The sequence below is a fragment of the Anolis carolinensis genome, unplaced genomic scaffold, assembly GCF_035594765.1.
Source record: "Anolis carolinensis isolate JA03-04 unplaced genomic scaffold, rAnoCar3.1.pri scaffold_14, whole genome shotgun sequence".
In the NCBI taxonomy this organism is placed as follows: Eukaryota; Metazoa; Chordata; class Lepidosauria; order Squamata; family Dactyloidae; genus Anolis; species Anolis carolinensis.
The window spans coordinates 6,006,658-6,027,917 of NW_026943825.1; the positions used below are offsets into that span (position 1 = coordinate 6,006,658).

Below are 21,260 nucleotides of genomic sequence, written 5' to 3' on the forward strand. Positions count from 1 at the left end.
AGGTTAGCAGAAGCTAGGGCTAATAGCAGAAGCTTACCCCACTCTTTGGATACGAATAAATAAATAATCCCAGTATTTTTTTAATTCATGGATATATTTATGTCATTTATAAACACCTGTTAGAAGAGAGGCTAGTATAAATGATATTACAGGAAAAGGCATCATGTTTTATCGTCCTTGTAGTCTGATAACTAGAAGGCCGGATATTTGGTTAGCCTCAATGGGCCTATTTTTAAAAAATCTAGTTTTGACCATTATCTGCAGTTGTGATGGCCTTTTTTATTTCCACGTAATAAAAATGATGGCTAGAATGTTACCTGGAAGATATATATATATATATATGTATGTATATATGTAAATATAAATATAAATAAAATTCAGGATGAATCCAGTTCAAAACAGGGAGAGATAAAGACGTTTGGCGTAAGATGGGGAGGACTTGAGTCCAAACAGTATGCAAGTTATTTCTGAATAACTGTTTATTTTAATTTCTGATTGTATGTTGTATGTCTATGTGTAAAATGTTTTGATACGGCCAATGGGCTAATCAATAAAATGTGTTGTTGTTGAGTCCAAACAGTATAATTTGTCAGTGGTAAAAATACAAACTCTTTAAATAGACATCAAGCATCATCCACTGTCTTCATTTGCGTCATCATGGCGAACAGCAAACATTTTTGAAATGAAGGACTAGTGGCTTCAAAATACCATAGAGGCGTCAAGAAAATTGCTAAAAATTCCGTATTTTGTCAGATGTGGATAAATAAAACCATGGATATTGAACCTGCAAATAGATCTATTCTTAAGGGGATCCTTTCTACAACATTAATAGTCATTGCTGCTATTGCACTTTCTCCGGCTGGATCTACATTGCCATACAATTCAGATTACAGTAGAGTCTCACTTATCCAAGCCTCGCTTATCCAAGTTTCTGGATTATCCAAGCCATTTTTGTAGTCAAAGTTTTCAATATATCATGATATTTTGGTGCTAAATTCGTAAATACAGTAATTACAACATAACATTACTACGTATTGAACTGCTTTTTCTGTCAAAACATGATGTTTTTGTGCTTGATTTGTAAAATCATAACCCAATTTGATGTTTAATAGGCTTTTCCTTAATCCCTCCTTATTATCCAAGATATTCGCTTATCCAAGCTTCTGCCAGCCCATTTAGCTTGGCTAAGTGAGACTCTACTGTATTATATGATGGTGTTAGGAATTGTGGGAGTTGAAGTCCAAAACACCTGGAGGGCCGAAGTTTGCCCATGCCTGGTCTACATTGCCATATAATCCAGTTCAAAGCAGATAATCTGGATTTTATATGGGCATCTGGCAACTCTTCTGGTTGGAAAAATGTACAGGGACTGAAATGTGCAGGGACTGTATTGTGCATTTGCATCTGACCGGAATATAATTTAAATACAGAAAACTATAATACATATTAGAGAAAAACAAATTGGGGGAAAATACACTTGACATTGCAATTGGTTCACCCTCCGAGGAGAGAGTAAGACGTTATGGATCGTGGTCCCAAATAGAAGCCAAAAAAATATACCCAGGAAAAAAAACTCAGAGGAGCCCAATTTCTCAGAGTCTCTGTTATTGGTTCTGTTGGTTCTTCTTTTTCTTCGCCATGGCTACACCAATGAGTCCCAGTGCCGCAAATCCCAGGCCTGCGACGCCAACTCCCACCAAGGCATCTCGGACCTGAAACAGGGAAGAAAAAGGGAACACACAGATGCACATGAAGGCTTTCTACACATCTTGGTGTGGGAGCATGTCATCTGGCCAACATGTTATTATTTATTGACAGTATTGATATTCCGCCCATCTTTCTCACCCCGAAGGGAACTCAGAACAGATCACAATGCACATATACATGGCAAATATTCAATGCCATTATTAGACATACAACATATATAGACAGACACAGAGGCAATTTAACATTTTCCAGTTTCCGGCTTCATGAGGATATGCTCAATTCCGGCCACAGGGGAAGCTGCCACTTCATTGTCCACTTGTGACACCGAGTCCTTGATGGAGTATTTCCTCATTCTTTCACATGCCACTTGAAGTTAAATTAGTTAAATTAGGCTCCCCAAATAAAGCGGTACCTACAATTCCTACTCGACAGATGCAACTGTCCTTTGGGCTGCCTAGGTCAACAGCAAGCTAGACTATTAATGGTCCGACCCAGGCTGGCTTCGAACTCATGACCTCTCGGTCAGTAGTGATTTATTGTGGCTGGCTACTAACCAGATGTGCCACAGCTCGGTCCTTAAAAAAGCACGTCTGTGTTTTAGATGGATTTAGAGTCCTTGATGGAGTACTTCCTCATTCTTCCACACGCTACTGGAATTTTTTATGGTGTCGTAGATTTGTTAAATGAGCCTCCCCGCATAAAGCGGTACCTAAATTTTCTACACGACAGATGCAACTGTCTTTCAAGCTGCATAGGTCAACAGCAAGCTAGACTATTAATTTATTTGCAACATTTGTATCTAATTTGTCCTTCCCAAACTGATAGGTGAATGGAAACAGATTTGTTTATTTGTTTATTTCTTTGCAAGATTTGTATCTAATTTGTCCTTCCCAAACTGATAAGCGAATGGAAACAGATTTATTTATTTATTTGCAACATTTATATCCTGCCCTTCTCAACCCGAAGGTGAGGTAATATACAATACAGTAGAGTATCACTTATCCAACGTTCTGGATTATCCAACGCATTTTTGTAGTCAATGTTTTCAATACATCGTGATATTTTGGTGCTAAATTCATAAATACCGTAATCACAACATAAGATTACTGCGTATTGAACTGCTTTTTCTGTCAAATTTGTTGTATAACATGATGTTTTGGTGCTTAATTTGTAAAATCATAACCTCATTTGATGTTTAATAGGCTTTTCCTTAATCTCTCCTTATTATCCAACATATTCGCTTATCCAACATTCTGCAGGCCCGTTTATGTTGGATAAGTGAGACTCTACTGTAATAATAATAATAATAATAATAATAATAATAATAATAATTTTATTTTTGTACCCCGCCACCATCTCCCCAGAGGAACTCGGGGCAGCTCACAGATATAAAACCAGCATACAGTAATATCAAATACAAAAACACACAAATAAATTTAAAAGGCATTAAAAATCACAATCATTATAAAACACATGAAAAACACAGCAATAAAAACATAAAATGAGCTCGGCAAAGTGCACTGAGTGGAATGAAATAGGTAGGGAGGCGTTCAAACCCAGAGCAGGTGCTGTTGCTGCTCATAATAATAATAATAATAATAATAATAATAATAATAATAATAATAATAATAATAATAATAATAATTTATAATAATAATAATAATAATAATAATAATAATAATAATAAAAAGGCCACCCTACTGGGATCTGCGTGCATCATCCGAAAATACATCACACAGTCCTAAACGCTTGGGAAGTGTTTGACTTGTGATTCTGTGATACGAAATCCAGCATATCTATCTTGTTTGCTGTTAATAGTCAAGCTAGACTATTAATGGTCCGACCCAGGCTGGCTTCGAACTCACAACCTCTCGGTCAGTAGTGATTTATTGTGGCTGGCTACTAACCAGAGTACTTCCTCATTCTTCCGCACGCTGCTGGAATTTTTTATGGTGTCGTAGATTTGTTAAATGAGCCTCCCCGCATAAAGCGGTACCTAAATTTTCTACTTGACAGATGCAACTGTCTTTCGAGCTGCATAGGTCAACAGCAAGCTAGGCTATTAATTTATTTGCAACATTTGTATCTAATTTGTCCTTCCCAAACTGATAGGCGAATGGAAACAGATTTGTTTATTTATTTATTTATTTGCAACATTTATATCCTGCCCTTCTCACCCCGAAGGTGAGATAATATACAATCTATATATATAAAAGAGTGATGGCATCACGGCGACCCACAAAACAACAAAACTACAGGCTCCCCAACCTCGAAATTTGACAACACAACCCATCATCCACGCCTCTAGGTTGATACAACAAAAAGAAAAGAGAAATAAAGTCCTAATTAGAGAGAGAGGAATAATTGCTTTTATCCAATTGCTGCCAGTTAGAAGGCTAAGCTCCTCCAACTTGGTCTCCTAGCAACCCAATAAAAAATAATAAAAAACACTAAAAATTAATACAATAAAATACTATAACAGAAAATAACTAAAAATAATACAAGAAAATAAAATATAATAAATAAAAATAGAACTTACAATAAAATTAATAAAAAATTAATAAAGTCAAATAAAAATGTGTTGTCGAAGGCTTTCATGGCCGGGATAACAGGGTTGTTGTATGTCTTTCGGGCTGTGTGGCCATGTTCCAGAAGCATTCTCTCCTGACGTTTCATACATGTGGGCGAAACGTCAGGAGAGAATGCTTCTGGAACATGGCCACACAGCCCGAAAGACATACAACAAGCCTCAAATAAAAATTACACAACATTTTTTAACCAATACCACCACCACTTTGCCACAGCAACGCGTGGCCGGGCACAGCTAGTCTATATATATAAAAGTGATGGCATCACGGCGACACACAAAACAACAAAACTACAGGCCCCCCAACCTCGAAATTTGACAACACAACCCATCATCCACGCCTCTAGGTTGATACAACAAAAAGAAAAGAGAAATAAAGTCCTAATTAGAGAGAGAGGAATAATTGCTTTTATCCAATTGCTGCCAGTTAGAAGGCTAAGCTCCTCCAACTTGGTCTCCTAGCAACCCAATAAAAAATAATAAAAAACACTAAAATTAATACAATAAAATACTATAATAACAGAAAATAACTAAAAATAATACAAGAAAATAAAATATAATAAATAAAAATAGAACTTACAATAAAATTAATAAAAAATTAATAAAGTCAAATAAAAATTACACAACATTTTTTAACCAATACCACCACCACTTTGCCACAGCAACGCGTGGCCGGGCACAGCTAGTATATTATATTATTAGTATAGCACAATATAATAATTATATACAGTAGAGTCTCACTTATCCAACACTTGCTTATCCAACGTTCTGGATTATCCAACACATTTTTGTAGTCAATGTTTTCAATATATCGTGATATTTTGGTGCTAAATTTGTAAATACAGTAATTACTACACAGCATTGCTGCATATTGAACTACTTTTTCCTGTCAAATTTGTTGTTTAACATGATGTTTTGGTGCTTAATTTGTAAAATCATAACCTAATTTGATGTTTAATAGGCTTTTCCTTAATCCCTCCTTATTATCCAAGATATTCGCTTATCCAAGCTTCTGCTGGCCTGTTTAGCTTGGATAAGTGAGACTCTACTGTATATTATATTATTAGTATAGCACAATATAATAATTATATACTACTATATTGTACTATACCACTATATTGCAATCTTATCTTATCTATATATATAAAAGAGTGATGGCATCAGGGCAGCGGACAAAACAACAAAACTACAGGCCCCCCAACCTCGAAATTTGACAACACAACCCATCATCCACGCCTCTAGGTTGATACAACAAAAAGAAAAGAAAAATAAAGTCCTAATTAGAGGGAGAGGAATAATTGTTTTTATCCAATTGCTGCCAGTTACAAGGCTAAGTTCCACCCACTTGGTCTCCTAGCAACCTACTCAGCCCAGGGGACAGGCACAAGAGTTTGGAGAGACCCCTAAGGGCCATCCAGCCCAACCCTTTCTACTATGCCGCAGGACACAATCCAAGCATTCACAACACATGGACAACGTATAAATACTATACAATACTACACAGGGACATAGACCCCCTCTACCCTCACCACTTTCACAGTACACAAACAACCAAATGCATACTAAACATAAAGACAACCATACAACAGACATTCAATACCAACACTACCTCAACAATTTTTCACCAACACCACCAGTCAACGCCACAGCAACGTGTGGCCGGGCACAGCTAGTATATATAAAAATGAGTGATGGCATCATGGTGACCAACAAAACAACAAAACTACAGGCCCCCCAACCTCGAAATTTGACAACACAACCCATCATCCACGCCTCTAGGTTGATGCAACAAAAAGAAAAGAGAAATAAAGTCCTAATTAGAGGGAAAGGAATAATTGTTTTTATCCAATTGCTGCCAGTTACAAGGCTAAGTTCCACCCACTTGGTCTCCTAGCAACCAACTCAGCCCAGGGGACAGGTAGACTTAGGCCTCAGGCCTCTTCCACAGATTATCTAATTTGCACTGGATTATATGGCAGTGTAGACTCAAGGCCCTTCCACACAGTTAACCCATTTATAATCTTATATTATCTACTTTGCACTGGATTATCTTGAGTCCACACTGCCATATAATCCACTTCAGTGTGCATTTTATACAGCTGACTCTACTGTATATTGTGATATTGACCCAGGAGACATGGTGGAATGATGTCTTCCTGGGCCCCTTTTTCACTCTGGCCCACACCACTTACTTGGTCACTCCTGGCCACCCCGTAGCGCAGCTCGTTGACAAAGTGCTCGCAGTTTTCGCTGGTGACTTTGTACTCGAGCTCCTGGCCGACCCTCTCCTCGGCCCTCTGGATGATCTTGTTGGCTGGCAGCGGGCTGTACTTGCCATCGTGCTTGTTGTTGACTCGGTATTGGTTGTTCCCAACCACGTCCCGCAGCAGCTCCTTCTTCACCCAGGCCTTGTCGGTGAGCGTGGACATCAGGCTGGCACAGCCCGCTCCGGCATATTCGGCTTCGGGGAGAGGAGGAGGAGGAGGAGGAGGAGGAGGAGGAGGAGGAGAAGAAGAAGAAGAAGAAGAAGAAGAAGAAGAAGAAGAAGAAGAGAGCATGAGTTTCAAGGGATCCCCAAAGGCCACCCAGTCCAACCTTATTCTGCCACAATCAAAGGACTCCTGACAGATGGCCATCTTGCTTGGGTGTCTTTACAACCAAAGACCGTATAGCAATTACGTACTTGGAACAACATTAACAACCATTTGGCTGTCACTGTTGAAAAATGAGAACTTAAATTTCCAATTGGTAATTGCAACTAATGTACTTTGGAGAATTTTGAAATTCACATTTTTAGTATTCAAATTTCTAAATTTACTATTTATCTATTTATTTACAGTATTTATACCCCGTCCTTCTCACCCCGAAGGGGATTCAGAGCGGCTTGCAGAACATATACCGTATATACTCGAATATAAGCCGAAGCACCTAATTTTAACACAAAAAACTGGGAAAACAACAACCCCTTGATCCCGGCCATGAAAGCCTTCGACAACATATTATTTATTTATTTATTTGTGACATTTACCGTATATATTCGAGTATAAGACGACCCAAATATAATCTGAGGCATATAATTTTACCACAAAAAACTGGGAAAACATTGACTCCAGTATAAGCCAAGAGTGGTAAATTTCAGAAATAAAAATGGACACCAATAAAATTACATTAATTGAGGCATCAGTAGGTTAAATGTTTTTGAATATTTACATAAAGCTCAAATTTAAGATAAGACTGTCCAACTCTGATCAAATCATTATTCTTATTTTCTTCAATGTAAATGTGCTTATGTATCCTTTTAATAATAATAGAGTAACATAATACATGTAATAATAATAATAATAATAATAATAATAATAATAATAATAATAATAAATACAGGAAAATAATACATGTAATAATAATAATAAGATCAGAGTGAAATAATAAATGTATTAATAATAAAAAATAAAAATAGAGTAAAATAAATGTACTAGTAGCAACAATAATAGAGAAAAATAATAAATGTAATAATACCATTAATAATGGAGAAAAATAATAAATGTACCATATATTCTCGAGTATAATCTGACCCAAATATAAGCCAACCAGGACCCTCACCCAAGTATAAGCCGAGGGGGGCTTTTTCAATTCTAAAAAAAGGGCTGAAAAACTAGGCGTATACTCGAGTATATACAGTATATGGCAAACATTAAATGCCGATTATACAATTAAGCAGGACAGACAAAACAAACAAGAGGTAAAATCATTATTTCCGGCATCTCAGAGACTGCGCTCGACTCCGGCCACGGGGGATACTGTCTCATCTTCCATGCCGAGGAGCTTTCCTCCGATCTATATCCTTAATGGCACCTTTATTACCTCCCCACTAAGAGCAGTACCTATTTATCTACTCGCATTTCTGCTTTCGACCTGCTAGGTGGGCAGGTGAGCTGGGGCTGTCATCGGGTGCTCACCCCGACCCAGGCTCAACTGTCAACCTTTTTTTTTTATTACCTTACATACCCCCCCCCCCCCCCCCCAATATTGCTGTTCAGATATTTGTGGTCTAATGAATCGAATGCTTTGCAAAAGTCCAATTTTAGTATAAGTACTTTAGATTTTTTTTCCCTGTGGCATGATTCAGAATGTTCAGAATATTCCTTATAGGGTCTGCTAATTTCCTGTTTTTTACAAATCCGTATTGATCTTCGTGAATTACCTCTGGGATTATATCCTTCAGTCTATTAGCTAATATTTTAGTGAATATTTTGTAGTCCACATTGCAAAGTGATATTGGTCTGTACGAGTTAGGATCCGTTTCATCCTTATTTGGCTTTAAGATTGTGAGAATTTCAGAGAGTTTCCAAGAATTTGGTACAAATTGTTTCCCCAATATTTCATTAAAGCGTATAAATAGGTTGGGAGTAATTTCATCTTTGAATCTATATATATATATAAAAGGGTAATGAAATTTTGGCCTAGGACAAAACAACAAAACTACACATCCCAGAAACACTAAACTTGGCAGCACAACCCCTCATCCATGCCTCTACGTTCATACAACAAAAAGAAAAGAAAAATAAAGTCCTAATTAGAGAGAGAGGAATAATTGTTTTTATTCCAATTGCTGCCAGTTAGAAGGCTAAGCTCCGCCCACTTGGTCTCCTAGCAACCCACTCAGCCCAGGGGACAGGCAGAGTTAGGCCTCACTTAGGCCTCTTCCACACTGCCTATAAAATACAGATTATCTGCCTCTACGTTCATACAACAAAAAGCTCCAGCTACTCCAGAAATCGGTCAGACTTTGAGACTGCAAGGCTATTCGCTGCTATTCCACCTGGCCAACAAAGGATTCCCATAAACCACAGCAATGCGTGGCCGGGCAAAGCTAGTATTTTATAAAAGTTTGATGTAAAACCATCTGGCCCAGGTGATGTATTTGTTTTTAGGTTTTCTATTGTTTTTTCAATTTCTGATTTAGTTATTGTACTATTTAGAATAGATTCTGACTGTTTATAGTTTTTCCCAAGAGGCCAATTCGTTTGAAATAAGACACGCATCACTAAAATTTTGTTAATTGTTGGAATGTAATAAAAAAACGAAAAAACTGTTGACCTTTTGATTGACAGGATTTTTCTGCAGCACAGCGGTATAGCTTGCTGCTAAACCTTTCGATCTGGGTCAGACTCCTGCTAGGCCTTCCTCCCCCCAAATATTGTGCTGTTTGGATAGGAATTGTAGAGGTCTCTTACATGGCGGGGCCAAATGGATCACGTAGCCGTTCCCCACGTAGATGGCCCAGTGCTGGTACCCAAAGCGGAAAACCTCAATCAAGTCTCCAGGCTTAAGGTCTGTCTGCAAAAGAGAGAAAACACAACCGCCTTTTCCATCTGCATCCTTTACAGGAAAAGAAAGAATCCTTTGACTACGCAAACAGGAAAGGAAAGAAATGACATTCTGGGCACTGTAATATATATACAACTCTCAAAAGCAAAACTAAAAGGTATCAAACCCAGGGACAAGGCAGACCATGGGTTTCCTGAACATCTACAAAAACAACAGCCTTTTGAAACAAAGTGCAGATTGTTTCTGGAACGGTTGGCACCATTAGCTGGAATCCTTTTGTTTCTAATTTTGTGTATAATCCTTTTAAAAACAACAACTGTGTATTGTGTTCATAACAAAAAAACTATTGATAGTGGTGAGACAACTGCATTTACCTTCCCACCGGAGCGGTACCTATTGATCTACTCACACTTGCATGTTTTCGAACTGCTAGGTTGGCAGAAGCTGGGGCTAACAGCGGGCGCTCACGCCACTCCCCGGATTCAAACCTGCGACCTTTCGGTCAGCAAGTTCAGCAGCTCAGAGGTTTTACCCTCTGCGCCACCGGGGGCTCCTTCAAAAGTAATACAGTCCCAAAAAATAATCAGGCTGAAGCTATTCTGTAACAACAAGTCACATGTAGTCAATCTCCAAAGTTCATTTAAGCCCTTTTCAGGGGCATTTTGACATGAGTTGTTTACATTTCACATGGGTTGTTTACATTTGACACGAATTGTTTACATATCTTGCAAAAGAAGCCACAGGTTAACATGACTTTTCCATCGTGTTAATAATTATTAATACCCTTTTAAGGACCAGAACAAGGTACAGTAGAGTCTCGCTTATCCAAGCCAAATGGGCCGGCAGAACCTTGGATAAGCGAATATCTTGGATAATAAGGAGGGATTAAGGAAAAGCCTATTAAACATCAAATTAGGTTATGATTTTACAAATTAAGCACCAAAACATCATGTTAGACAACAAATTTGACAGAAAAAGTAGTTCAATACGCAGTAATGTTATGTTGTAATTACTGTATTTACGAATTTAGCACCAAAATATCATAATATTTTGAAAACATTGACTACAAAAATGGCTTGGATAATCCAGAAACTTGGATAAGTGAGGCTCTACTCTACTGTATATACTCGAGTATAAGCCTAGTTTTTCAGCTCTTTTTTTAAGACTGAAAAAGCCCCCCTCGGCTTATACTCAGGTGAGGATCCTGGTTGGCTTATATTTGGGTCAGCTTATCCTCGGGAATATATGGTACATTTATTATTTTTCTCTATTATTATTGGTATTATTACATTTATTATTTTACTCTATTATTATTACATTTATTATTGTACTCTATTATTATTACATTTATTATTGTACTCTATTATTGTTGCTACTATTACATTTATTTTACTCTATTATTATTATTATTATTATTAATAATAATAATAATAATACATTTATTATTTCACTCTGATCTTATTACATGTATTATTTTCCTGTATTTATTATTATTATTATTACATGTATTATGTTACTCTATTATTATTAAAAGGATACATAAGCACATTTACATTGAAGAAGAAGAAAATAATGATTTGATCAGAGTTGGACAGTCTTATCTTAAATTAGAGCTTGATGTAAATATTCAAAAACATTTAACCTACCGATGCCTCAATTAATGTAATTTTTTTGGTATCTATTTTTATTTCTGAAATTTCCCACCCTCAGCTTATACTTGAGTCAATGATTTCCCAGTTTTTTTGTGGTAAAATTATATGCCTCGGCTTATATTCGGGTCGGCTTGTACTCGAGTATATACGGTAAATGTCACAAATAAATAAATAAATAATATGTTGTCGAAGGCTTTCATGGCCGGGATCACAGGGTTGCTGTGTGTTTTCCGGGCTGTATGGCCATGTTCCAGAAGCATTCTCTCCTGACGTTTCGCCCACATCTGTGGCAGGCATCCTCAGAGGTTGTGAGGTATGGAGAAACATACCTCCGTACCGCACAACCTCTGAGGATGCCTGCCATAGATGTGGGTGAAACGTCAGGAGAGAATGCTTCTGGAACATGGCCAGAAAACTCACAGCAACCCAAACCCTACCCAATTCACGCCATTCACTTACTCCGCTGAATTCTTTCCCTTCGATGCACTTTGCCATGATAGATGTGTCTCAATTCTCAGAGGACCCAAAAAATAAAAGCCAAATGTCAAAGCCGAGAGGAAAATAGCCAAAGGCCAGGATGAAAAATGAAAGGGAAAGCCACTGCTTTGTCCCCTGTTATGTGGCTTGTGCAGCCTTTCAAGGGACCGTCTGCAAATTCCTAACGGCTCTCACAAACAGAAAGAAAACATCTAAATAGGATTGAACTCTGGGACAAAGCTATGGAATCAAAGCAGAGTAAATCATAATAATATAATAATAATAATTTTTATAACCCGCCACCATCTCCCCAGAGGGACTCGGGGCGGCTCACAGATCTAAAACAAGCATATAGTGGTATCAAATACAAAAAAACACACAATTAAATTTAAAAGGCATAAAATAAAATAAAAGAACCCTGGGTTGAGCTAAAAGTGGGATATACAGTAGAGTCTCACTTATCCAACACTCGCTTATCCAACATTCTGGATTATCCAACGCATTTTTGTAGTCAATGTTTTCAATATATCGTGATATTTTGGTGCTCAATTCATAAATACAGTAATTACTACATAGCATTACTGCGATTTGAACTACTTTTTCTGCCAAATTTGTTGTCTAACATGATGTTTTGGTGCTTCATTTGTAAAATCATAACCTAATTTGATGTTTAATAGGCTTTTCCTTAATGCCTCCTTATTATCCAACATATTCGCAAAGCACCCCTGACAGATGGCCTCCCAACCTCAATGTTAATAATAATAATAATAATAATAATAATAATAATAATAATAATAATAATAATACAGTAGAGTCTCACTTATCCAAGCTAAACGGGCTGGCAGAATGTTGGATAAGCGAATATGTTGGATAATAAGGAGGGATTAAGTAAAAGCCTATTAAACATCAAATTAGGTTATGATTTTACAAATTAAGCACCAAAACATCATGTTATACAACAAATTTGACGGAAAAAGTAGTTCAATACGCAGTAATGCTATGTAGTAATTACTGTATTTACGAATTTAGCACCAAAATATCACGATGTATTGAAAACATTGACTACAACAATGGCTTGGATAATCCAGAGGCTTGGATAAGTGAGACTCTACTGTAGAAGTTTTACCACAGTTTCTGAATCAAGATAACCCCTGCAGTATAATAACGTGTCACTCAGGCTTGTGCAACAAGTAACAGGAGCTTTACTTAAGTTCAAAAGATCAAACAGGGCAACAATAGATATAACAGTCTTTCTTAATTCACACAGAGAACATAGATTCCCTATGTTCTCTGTGTGCATTAAGAAAGACTGTTATTCCAATCAGTCCCTTTAAACAGTCTTTAAATATGCCTCATTTGCCTTAGAAATAATCGGGCTTCGGAGAGTTGGCAGCCGTTTTGTTCCTGACCATTTCCAGTCAGCTGCTCTCCTTCCTCTCCGAGATGAAAGTGGCAGTTAAAACCGTTTGTCTCAGCGCCAAGCTAAAGGCAGCAGCCAATCAGAATTCTGGCTCATGACTGGCTCAGCCAATCAACTGTTGACACATGCCATGCCTTTCCAGTCAACTCATTACATCATGGAGCTTCTTTTTTACATAACCTACGTCAGAAGGTTGTTGAGAGGATAATTGTGATGAGAACCACCTCCACACATTGTCTGGAGCCCCGTTAGATGCAAGGTAGAAAACAAGCACGTAAAATACTTGCAATATGTAAACACAGGCAACTAAACTTACCAGATCCAATTGCTCTGTGATGGCAAATGTGTTGCTGCTCGTTTTTCTGATCTCCATGCTTCCATGCGCGACAGCCGGGGCGTTGCCTGAGACAAATAGACATTGACCGTTAATGCTTGCACTGCACCCGCTAATGTTGTATAAAATTATGATTTGGACTGAGGCTTGGGGTGTGTCTACACTGTTGAATTAATGCACTTTGACACCATTATAACAAACTTTCCCTTTAAAGCTACACATCACAACCGATGGCTGAGCCTGGGCCGAGAGGTCATGAGTTCGAAGCCCGGGTCGGGTTAGCCCCCGACCATTAAATAGCCCGGCTTGCTGTTGACCTATGCAGCCCCGAAAGACAGTTGCAGCTGTCAAGTAGGAAAATTTAGGTACGCTTTATGCGGGAGGCTAATTTTAACTATTTTACAACATCATAAAAACTGCCAGCAAAACACAAGGAAAGGAATGAGGAAGTACAGCCACCAGTGGACAGTGAAGCAACAGCTCCCCCCGTGGCCGGAATCGTGAAGCTGGAAAAAAATGTTAAATGCCTCTGTGTCTGTCTATATATGTTGTTTGTCTGTTGGCATTGAATGTTTGCCATATATGTGTTCATTGTAATCCGCCCTGAGTCCCCTTCGGGGTGAGAAGGGCGGAATATAAATACTGTCAATACTGTAAATACAGTAGAGTCTCACTTATCCAAGCTTCTGGATTATCCAAGCCATTTTTGTAGTCAATGTTTTCAATATATCGTGATATTTTGGTGCTAAATTCATAAATACAGTAATTACAATATAACATTACTGCGTATTGAACTACTTCTTTTGGTCAAATTTGTTGTATAACATGATGTTTTGGTGCTTAATTTGTAAAATCATAACCTAATTTGATGTTTAATAGGCTTTTCCTTAATCCCTCCTTATTATCCAAGATATTCGCTTATCCAAGGTTTTGCCAGCCCGTTTAGCTTGGATAAGTGAGACTCTACTGTACTAAGACCTGTGAATTTGATTTGCCGATCACCACTGGGACCACCTGCACTGGTTTCTGCCAGAGTCTTTGAAGTTCAATCTTGAGGTCCTGATAGAACCTTTGTTCAGCGAAGGAGTGTGATGCCTGGAGAAGAAGATGGCTGTTTAGTCAGAGAGGCCTTGCTATTTCCAAGGCCTGTTTGCTGCTGGATTAAAAGAGGGAGAAAAACCAGGACTGTATTCTTCTCCGAAGCAGATTTATGGACTGGGAAAGGACTGTTCATGACTGTGGACTTCTGTAAGCACTGATCTCTTATTTGTTTGGCAGGGTTTCTGTGGGGCTCACGGGCAGACGTAAGAGCTTCCATTTATCATCTACAATCCACAACACTGTGCCTCTGTGTCTGTCTATATATGTTGTTTGTCTGTTGGCAGTGAATGTTTGCCATATGTGTTCATTGTAATCCACCCTGAGTCCCCTTCGGGGTGAGAAGGGCGGAATATAAATACTGTAAATACTGTTAATACTTGTTCAGTGAAGGAGTGTGATGCCTGGAGAAGAAGATGGCGGTTGGCTGCTTAGTCAGAGAGGCCTTGCTATTTCCAAGGCCTGTTTGCTGCTGGATAAAAGAGGGAGAAGAACCAGGACTGTATTCTCTTCTGAAGCAGATTTATGGACTGGGAAAGGACTGTTCGTGACTGTGGACTTCTGTAAGCACTGATCTCTTATTTGTTTGGCAGGGTTTCTGTGGGGCTCACGGGCAGACGTAAGAGCTTCCATTTATAATAATAATAATAATAAAACTTTATTTATACCCCGCCACCATCTCCCCAACGGGGACTCGGGGCGGCTTACATGGGACCATGCCCAGACACCATACAATATAACAAAACAAAACAACATATCATAACACAATATAACAGTGCAAAAATAATCATATACATTACAGCACAAATCAGAGAAAACAGTAAAAAACAGGGCGGGCCACATGAACACTTAATTAAAAACTCGGGAGAGAGTTTTCATCTACAATCCACAACACTCCTTACTTACCTTTGGGCTTCTTGGTTTTTTTCGGCCCCACGGTGCCCATCCTATGGTGGGCATTGGGGTGCAACGGGGCCCCACTTTCCACAGCCTTGTCCTTCTCACCTTCCGCTTGGGGGAACTTGGGGGTCGCAACGTCCCCCTTGGCTTTGGCGTTGGTCGCCTGGAGCAGGCCTCCGAACCCGCCCGCCTTCAAGGTGCTGGGTGTCCTCCCTAATTTTTTATCTGTTTGTGGGGCCCGGCCCCCGGAGCCCTTGGGAGTGCGCCCCGAAGCCCGGGTCCCCGCTTTCTCTTCTTGCAGCTCCATCTGGGCCGTCTCCCGGCAGCAGGCCCTCTTCCACACGGCACTGAACCCCTTCTTCGGCGGGCCAGGCTCCTTGAGGCCTGTCCGCCCTGGCTTCTTCTCCAGGGGTAGCGGGGCATCCTTTCCACTTGTTTGAGGCCCGACGGGGGCCGAGGAAGCCTGGGTCTCAATGGGGGCCCCCTCCGGAGGGTCCGGCGTGGTCTTGGGGTGCTTGGATGCCTTGTAGCGGGAGCCCTTCTCGTAGAACCACCAAAAAATGTCCGACATTGCGCCAGCCGGACTGATTCGTTCCCCTTCCCTGGCTGGAGAGTAGCTGGAGAGGCCTTGCAGGCCGGGAGCCAAAGAATTATGACAGCTTGGGCGCCGTGGCAACGGGCCTAGTGGATCCAGCCAGGCCTTGGCACCAGGAGGGGACCATAATAATAATAATAATAATAATAATAATAATAATAATAATAATAATACCTGGGATCTGCACGCATCGTCCGAAAATACATCACACAGTCCTAGACACTTGGGAAGTGTTGGACTTGTGATTTTGTGATACGAAATCCAGCAAATCTATCTTGTTTGCTGTGTCATAATAAAATAATAATAATAATAATAATAATAATAATAATAATAATAATAATAATAATAATAAAAAATCACACAGTCCTAGACACTTGGGAAGTGTTCGACTTGTGATTTTGTGATACGAAATCCAGCAAATCTATCTTGTTTGCTGTGTCATAATAAAATAATAATAATAATAAAATAAGAACCTGCTTTGATTGAAGTCAAAAATCGGAAACTCCTCAAAGCACAGCAGACAAAAAAAACAGTACAAGAAAACCGCACTACAAACTAGAGCTGACAGCTGGCACAACAAAACATTGCATGGAAAGTTCCTTGACAAAATTGAAGGATAAGCTGACAAGGAGAAGCGCTGGCTCTGGCTCACGAATGGGACCCTGAAGAAGGAGACAGAAGGCCTGATCCCTGCAGCCCAGGAGCAAGACATCAGGACAAAGGCAATTCAGGCCAAGATCGAAAAATCAGCTGATGACCCAAAATGAAGACTGTGCAAGGAAACCGACGAAACCATTGATCATATCCTCAGCTGCTGTAAGAAAATCGCACAGACAGACTACAAATAGAGGCACAACCATGTGGCCCAAATGATCCATTGGAACTTATGCCTCAAGTACCACCTCCCTGCAATAAAGAACTGGTGGGATCACAAACCTGCAAAAGTATTGGAAAATGAGCACGCAAAGATACTGTGGGACTTCTGAATCCAGACTGACAAAGTTCTGGAACACAACACACCAGACATCACAGTTGTGGAAAAGAAAAAGGTTTGGATCATTGATTTCGCCATCCCAGGTGACAGTCGCATTGACGAAAAACAACAGGAAAAACTCAGCCGCTATCAGGACCTCAAGATTGAACTTCAAAGACTCTGGCAGAAACCAGTGCAGGTGGTCCCGGTGGTGATGGGCACACTGGGTGCCGTGCCAAAAGATCTCAGCTAGCATTTGGAAACAATAGACATTGACAATATCACGATCTGCCAACTGCAAAAGGCCACCCTGCTGGGATCTGCACGCATCATCCGAAAATACATCACACAGTCCTAGACACTTGGGAAGTGTTCGACTTGTGATTTTGTGATACGAAATCCAGCATGTCTATCTTGTTTTCTGTGTCATAATAAAATAATAATAATAATAATAATAATAATAATAATAATAATAATAATAATAATAATAATAATAGACACTTGGGAAGAGTTCCACTTGTGATTTTGTGATACGAAATCCAGCATATCTATCTTGTTTGCTGTGTCATCATCATCATCATCATCATCATCTTACAAAAACCTCAGCTATCAAAATCTAAGAAATCTCACAAAATTTCACATCTGCTGTACAGTACATGGATGACCTGGAGCTGTGTGGGAAAACTGAAACTGAAACACTGTCTGAATTTTTAGTGCTGATATCAGCATGGAATTTCGTTTGGACAAATGTTTGACAATGGCAATGAAAAAAGGAAAAATTGTTGAAAGTGAGGGCATAAATATGCCTAATGGCCGGGCAATATAGTGTCACCAGCCAGAAGCCTATAATTATCAAGAATTCAATGACTGCACGTTGCTTAAGTCGCACTGACTGACCGTCTGCGCAGAGTTCCATACTTCGCACTTTAACAACACAACCATTCAATGCTAAGGCTTCCCCGTCTGCGCAGGGTTCCATACTTCGCACTTTAACAACACAACCGTTCAATGCTAAGGCTTCCCCGTCTGCGCAGGGTTCCATACTTCGCACTTTAACAACACAACCGTTCAATGCTAAGGCTTCCCCGTCTGCGCAGGGTTCCATACTTGGCACTTTAACAACACAACCGTCCAATGCTAGGGCTTCCCCGTCTGCGCAGGGTTCCATACTTCGCACTTTAACAACACAACCGTTCAATGCTAAGGCTTCCCCGTCTGCGCAGGGTTCCATACTTCGCACTTTAACAACACAACCGTTCAATGCTAAGGCTTCCCCGTCTGCGCAGGGTTCCATACTTGGCACTTTAACAACACAACCGTTCAATGCTAAGGCTCCCCCGTCTGCGCAGGGTTCCATACTTCGCACTTTAACAACACAACCGTCCAATGCTAGGGCTTCCCCGTCTGCGCAGGGTTCCATACTTGGCACTTTAACAACACAACCGTTCAATGCTAAGGCTTCCCCGTCTGCGCAGGGTTCCATACTTCAAACTTTAACAACACAACCGCTCAATGCTAAGGCTTCCCGCCAAACGGAACTGTAGAGGAGAGTCTCCTGAACAAGCCAGGACCTGCCGCAGACCAGAACTGCCATCTGTTGAGGAGTTACGAAGGCGGAGGCATTACTTTTCATTCAACCCTCGTACTATATACTGTTGTCTGTGCTGTCGATGTCTTAAAGGCGTTGAACATTGGCCGCATATGTATGCTCTGTGATCCGCCCTAAGACCCCTTCAGGGTGAGAAGGGTGGAATCTATATATATAAAAGAGTGATGGAATCCTGGCAACCGACAAAACAACAAAACTAAACACCCCACAACCTCGAAAATTGACAGCACAACCCCTCATCCACGCCTCTAGGTTGATACAACAAAAAGAAAAGAAAAATAAAGTCCTAATTAGAGGGAGAGGAATAATTGTTTTTATCCAATTGCTGCCAGTTAGAAGGCTAAGTTCTGCCCACTTGGTCTCCTAGCAACCCACTCAGCCCAGGGGACAGGCAAAGTTAGGCCTCACTTAGGCCTCTTCCACACTGCCTATAAAATACAGACACCACCAGACAACGCCACAGCAACGCGTGGCTGGGCACAGCTAGTATAAATATAAATCAATAAAAATACTGCAAATAAATAAATACACATTTAAACCAGACATATAAAAGTAGTAAGCGCCATAGAGTCAACAAATGTGGCTGAGTGTGGATTAAAAGATTCATGCAATCCCTTTAGCCTTCCTTGGCTAAAAAAAGTAGGCTGGCTGCTATCTTAGGTAAAGATAAAGGTTGTCTCCTGCTAAACCTAAAAGAATTCCATTCCCTTTGCAAGAAAATAAGACCAGCAAAGCCAGCAATATTGCAGTAAAGGAAGAAAAGCAAACCCACCTTTTGACAGTTCAAGGCACCTTCTAGAGTCCCAATACAGCAAACATTGAGTTTTTCCGGGCCGCAGCTGATCTGTAAACAGCTGACCGGTTAGATCATGCAAACTCCTCCTTCTCTTGCATGTGTCATTCGGGAGAAAGAGGAGAGCAGAGAAAGTAAAGCGATGTTCACAACTGGATTCCCTGCCCTCTGCCGGTGAAGCTTTGCTGATCCCTCCACTGCTTTGTTCCTCTGCTTTGCCATTTCGGACGTCTCCAAGTCTCCAGAGAGGCCAAGCCAAATATATTTCTTGCAACAACCAGATGACATTTTGCAGGGATAGACCACATCAACTCATTGGATTATTAAACATGGTTTTCTGTGGGCAAGCAGAAGGCGACTACTGTGAGCCGCCCGAGTCCCTCCGGGGAGATGGGGTGGGGTATAAAAATAAAATTTATTATTATTATTATTATGACACAGCAAACAAGATAGTCATGCTGGATTTCATATCACAAAATCACAAGTCGAACACTTCCCAAGTGTCTAGGACTGTGTGATGTATTTTCGGATGATGCGCGCAGATCCCAGCAGGGTGGCCTTTTGCAGTTGGCAGATCGTAATTTTGTCAATGTCTATTGTTTCCAAATGCCGGCTGAGATCTTTTGGCATGGCACCCAGTGTGCCCATCACCACCGGGACCACTTGCTCTGGTTTCTGCCAGAGTCTCTTAAGTTCAATCTTGAGGTCCTGATAGCGGCTGAGTTTTTCCTGTTTTTTTTCGTCACCTGGAATGGCAACATCAATGATCCAAACCTTTTTCTTTTCCTCAACTGTGATGTCTGGTGTGTTGTGTTCCAGAACTTTGTCAGTCTGGATTCGGAAGTCCCACAGTATCTTTGCGTGCTCATTTTCCAATATTTTTGCAGGTTTGTGATCCCACCAGTTCTTTGCTGCTGGGAGGTGGTACTTGAGGCATAAGTTCCAATGAATCATTTGGGCCACATAGTTGTGCCTCTGTTTGTAGTCTGTCTGTGCAATTTTCTTACAGCAGCTGAGGATATGATCAATGGTTTCGTCAGCTTCCTTGAACAGTCTGCATTTTGGGTCATCAGCTGATTTTTCGATCTTGGCCTTGATTGTCTTTGTCCTGATGTCTTGCTCCTGGGCTGCAAGGATCAGGTCTTCTGTCTCCTTCTTCAGGGTCCCATTCGTGAGCCAGAGCCAGGTCTTCTCCTTATCAGCTTTTCCTTCAATTTTGTCAAGGAACTTTCCATGCAATGTTTTGTTGTGCCAGCTGTCAGCTCTAGTTTGTAGTGCGGTTTTCTTGTACTGGTTTTTTGTCTGCTGTGCTTTGAGGAGTTTCTGATTTTTGATTATTATTATTATGTGGTCTATCCAATGCAATTTTCTGAATCAGCACACCAAATAACCAAACCGAATCTAAAGTTGACCAAAAACTGATTTGTAGCCCTTTTGGTATTCATGTTGGAGAGTGGTCTCTGGTCAAGGTGGTCCCTGGTCAAGATGGTCTCTGGTCAAGGTGGTCCATGGTCAAGATAGTCCCTATTCAAAGTGGTCTCTGGTCAAGATGCTCCCCGTTCAAAGTGGTCTCCGGTCAAGGAGGTCCTGGTCAAAGTAGTTCCCTGATCAAGGTGATCCTGGTCAAAGCAGTCTCTGGTCAAGGTGGTACTTGGCCAAGGTGACCCCTGGTCAAGTAGCTCCTGGTCAAAAAAAAGTTGGGAACCACTACTTTAGAGATTCCTGAACTGGAATTACACATTGTTTCCAAAAGTAACTTCTCCTCCTGTTGAGAAATAAGCAAAGCA

At 40.2% G+C, this 21,260-nt stretch overlaps 1 protein-coding gene across 3 annotated transcripts; it reads right to left on the reverse strand.

Annotated features, from left to right (window-relative positions):
• Nucleotides 1-461: 461 nt before the first annotated feature.
• LOC100563834 (phospholipase A and acyltransferase 3) lies at nt 462-19,776 on the reverse strand. 3 transcript variants are annotated; one of them, XM_062964910.1, is made up of 5 exons: nt 19,453-19,776; nt 13,488-13,573; nt 9,529-9,631; nt 6,487-6,755; nt 462-1,712 (listed from the first exon to the last, which is right to left on the reverse strand). In XM_062964910.1, the coding sequence occupies exons 2-5, from the start codon at nt 13,542-13,544 to the stop codon at nt 1,605-1,607; spliced, it is 537 nt and encodes a 178-aa protein (XP_062820980.1). In that variant the 5' UTR covers nt 13,545-13,573; nt 19,453-19,776; the 3' UTR covers nt 462-1,604. The 3 variants fall into 3 exon arrangements, with proteins under 3 accessions (XP_062820980.1, XP_062820978.1, XP_062820979.1); XM_062964908.1 differs by lacking the exon at nt 19,453-19,776 and adding an exon at nt 15,510-16,206; XM_062964909.1 differs by lacking the exons at nt 13,488-13,573; nt 19,453-19,776 and adding an exon at nt 11,734-11,886.
• Nucleotides 19,777-21,260: the final 1,484 nt, after the last annotated feature.

What these genes read in the sequence shown, in the direction of transcription:
- LOC100563834 (XM_062964908.1), bottom strand. Translation starts at nt 16,074, where the DNA reads ATGTCGGACATTTTTTGGTGGTTCTACGAGAAGGGCTCCCGCTACAAG. An exon ending in TCACAGAGCAATTGGATCTG is followed by an intron (nt 9,632 to 13,487) that starts GTAAGTTTAGTT and finishes TCTCTTTTGCAG; the next exon opens with ACAGACCTTAAGCCTGGAGA. An exon ending in GATCCATTTGGCCCCGCCAT is followed by an intron (nt 6,756 to 9,528) that starts GTAAGAGACCTC and finishes CTCTCCCCGAAG; the next exon opens with CCGAATATGCCGGAGCGGGC.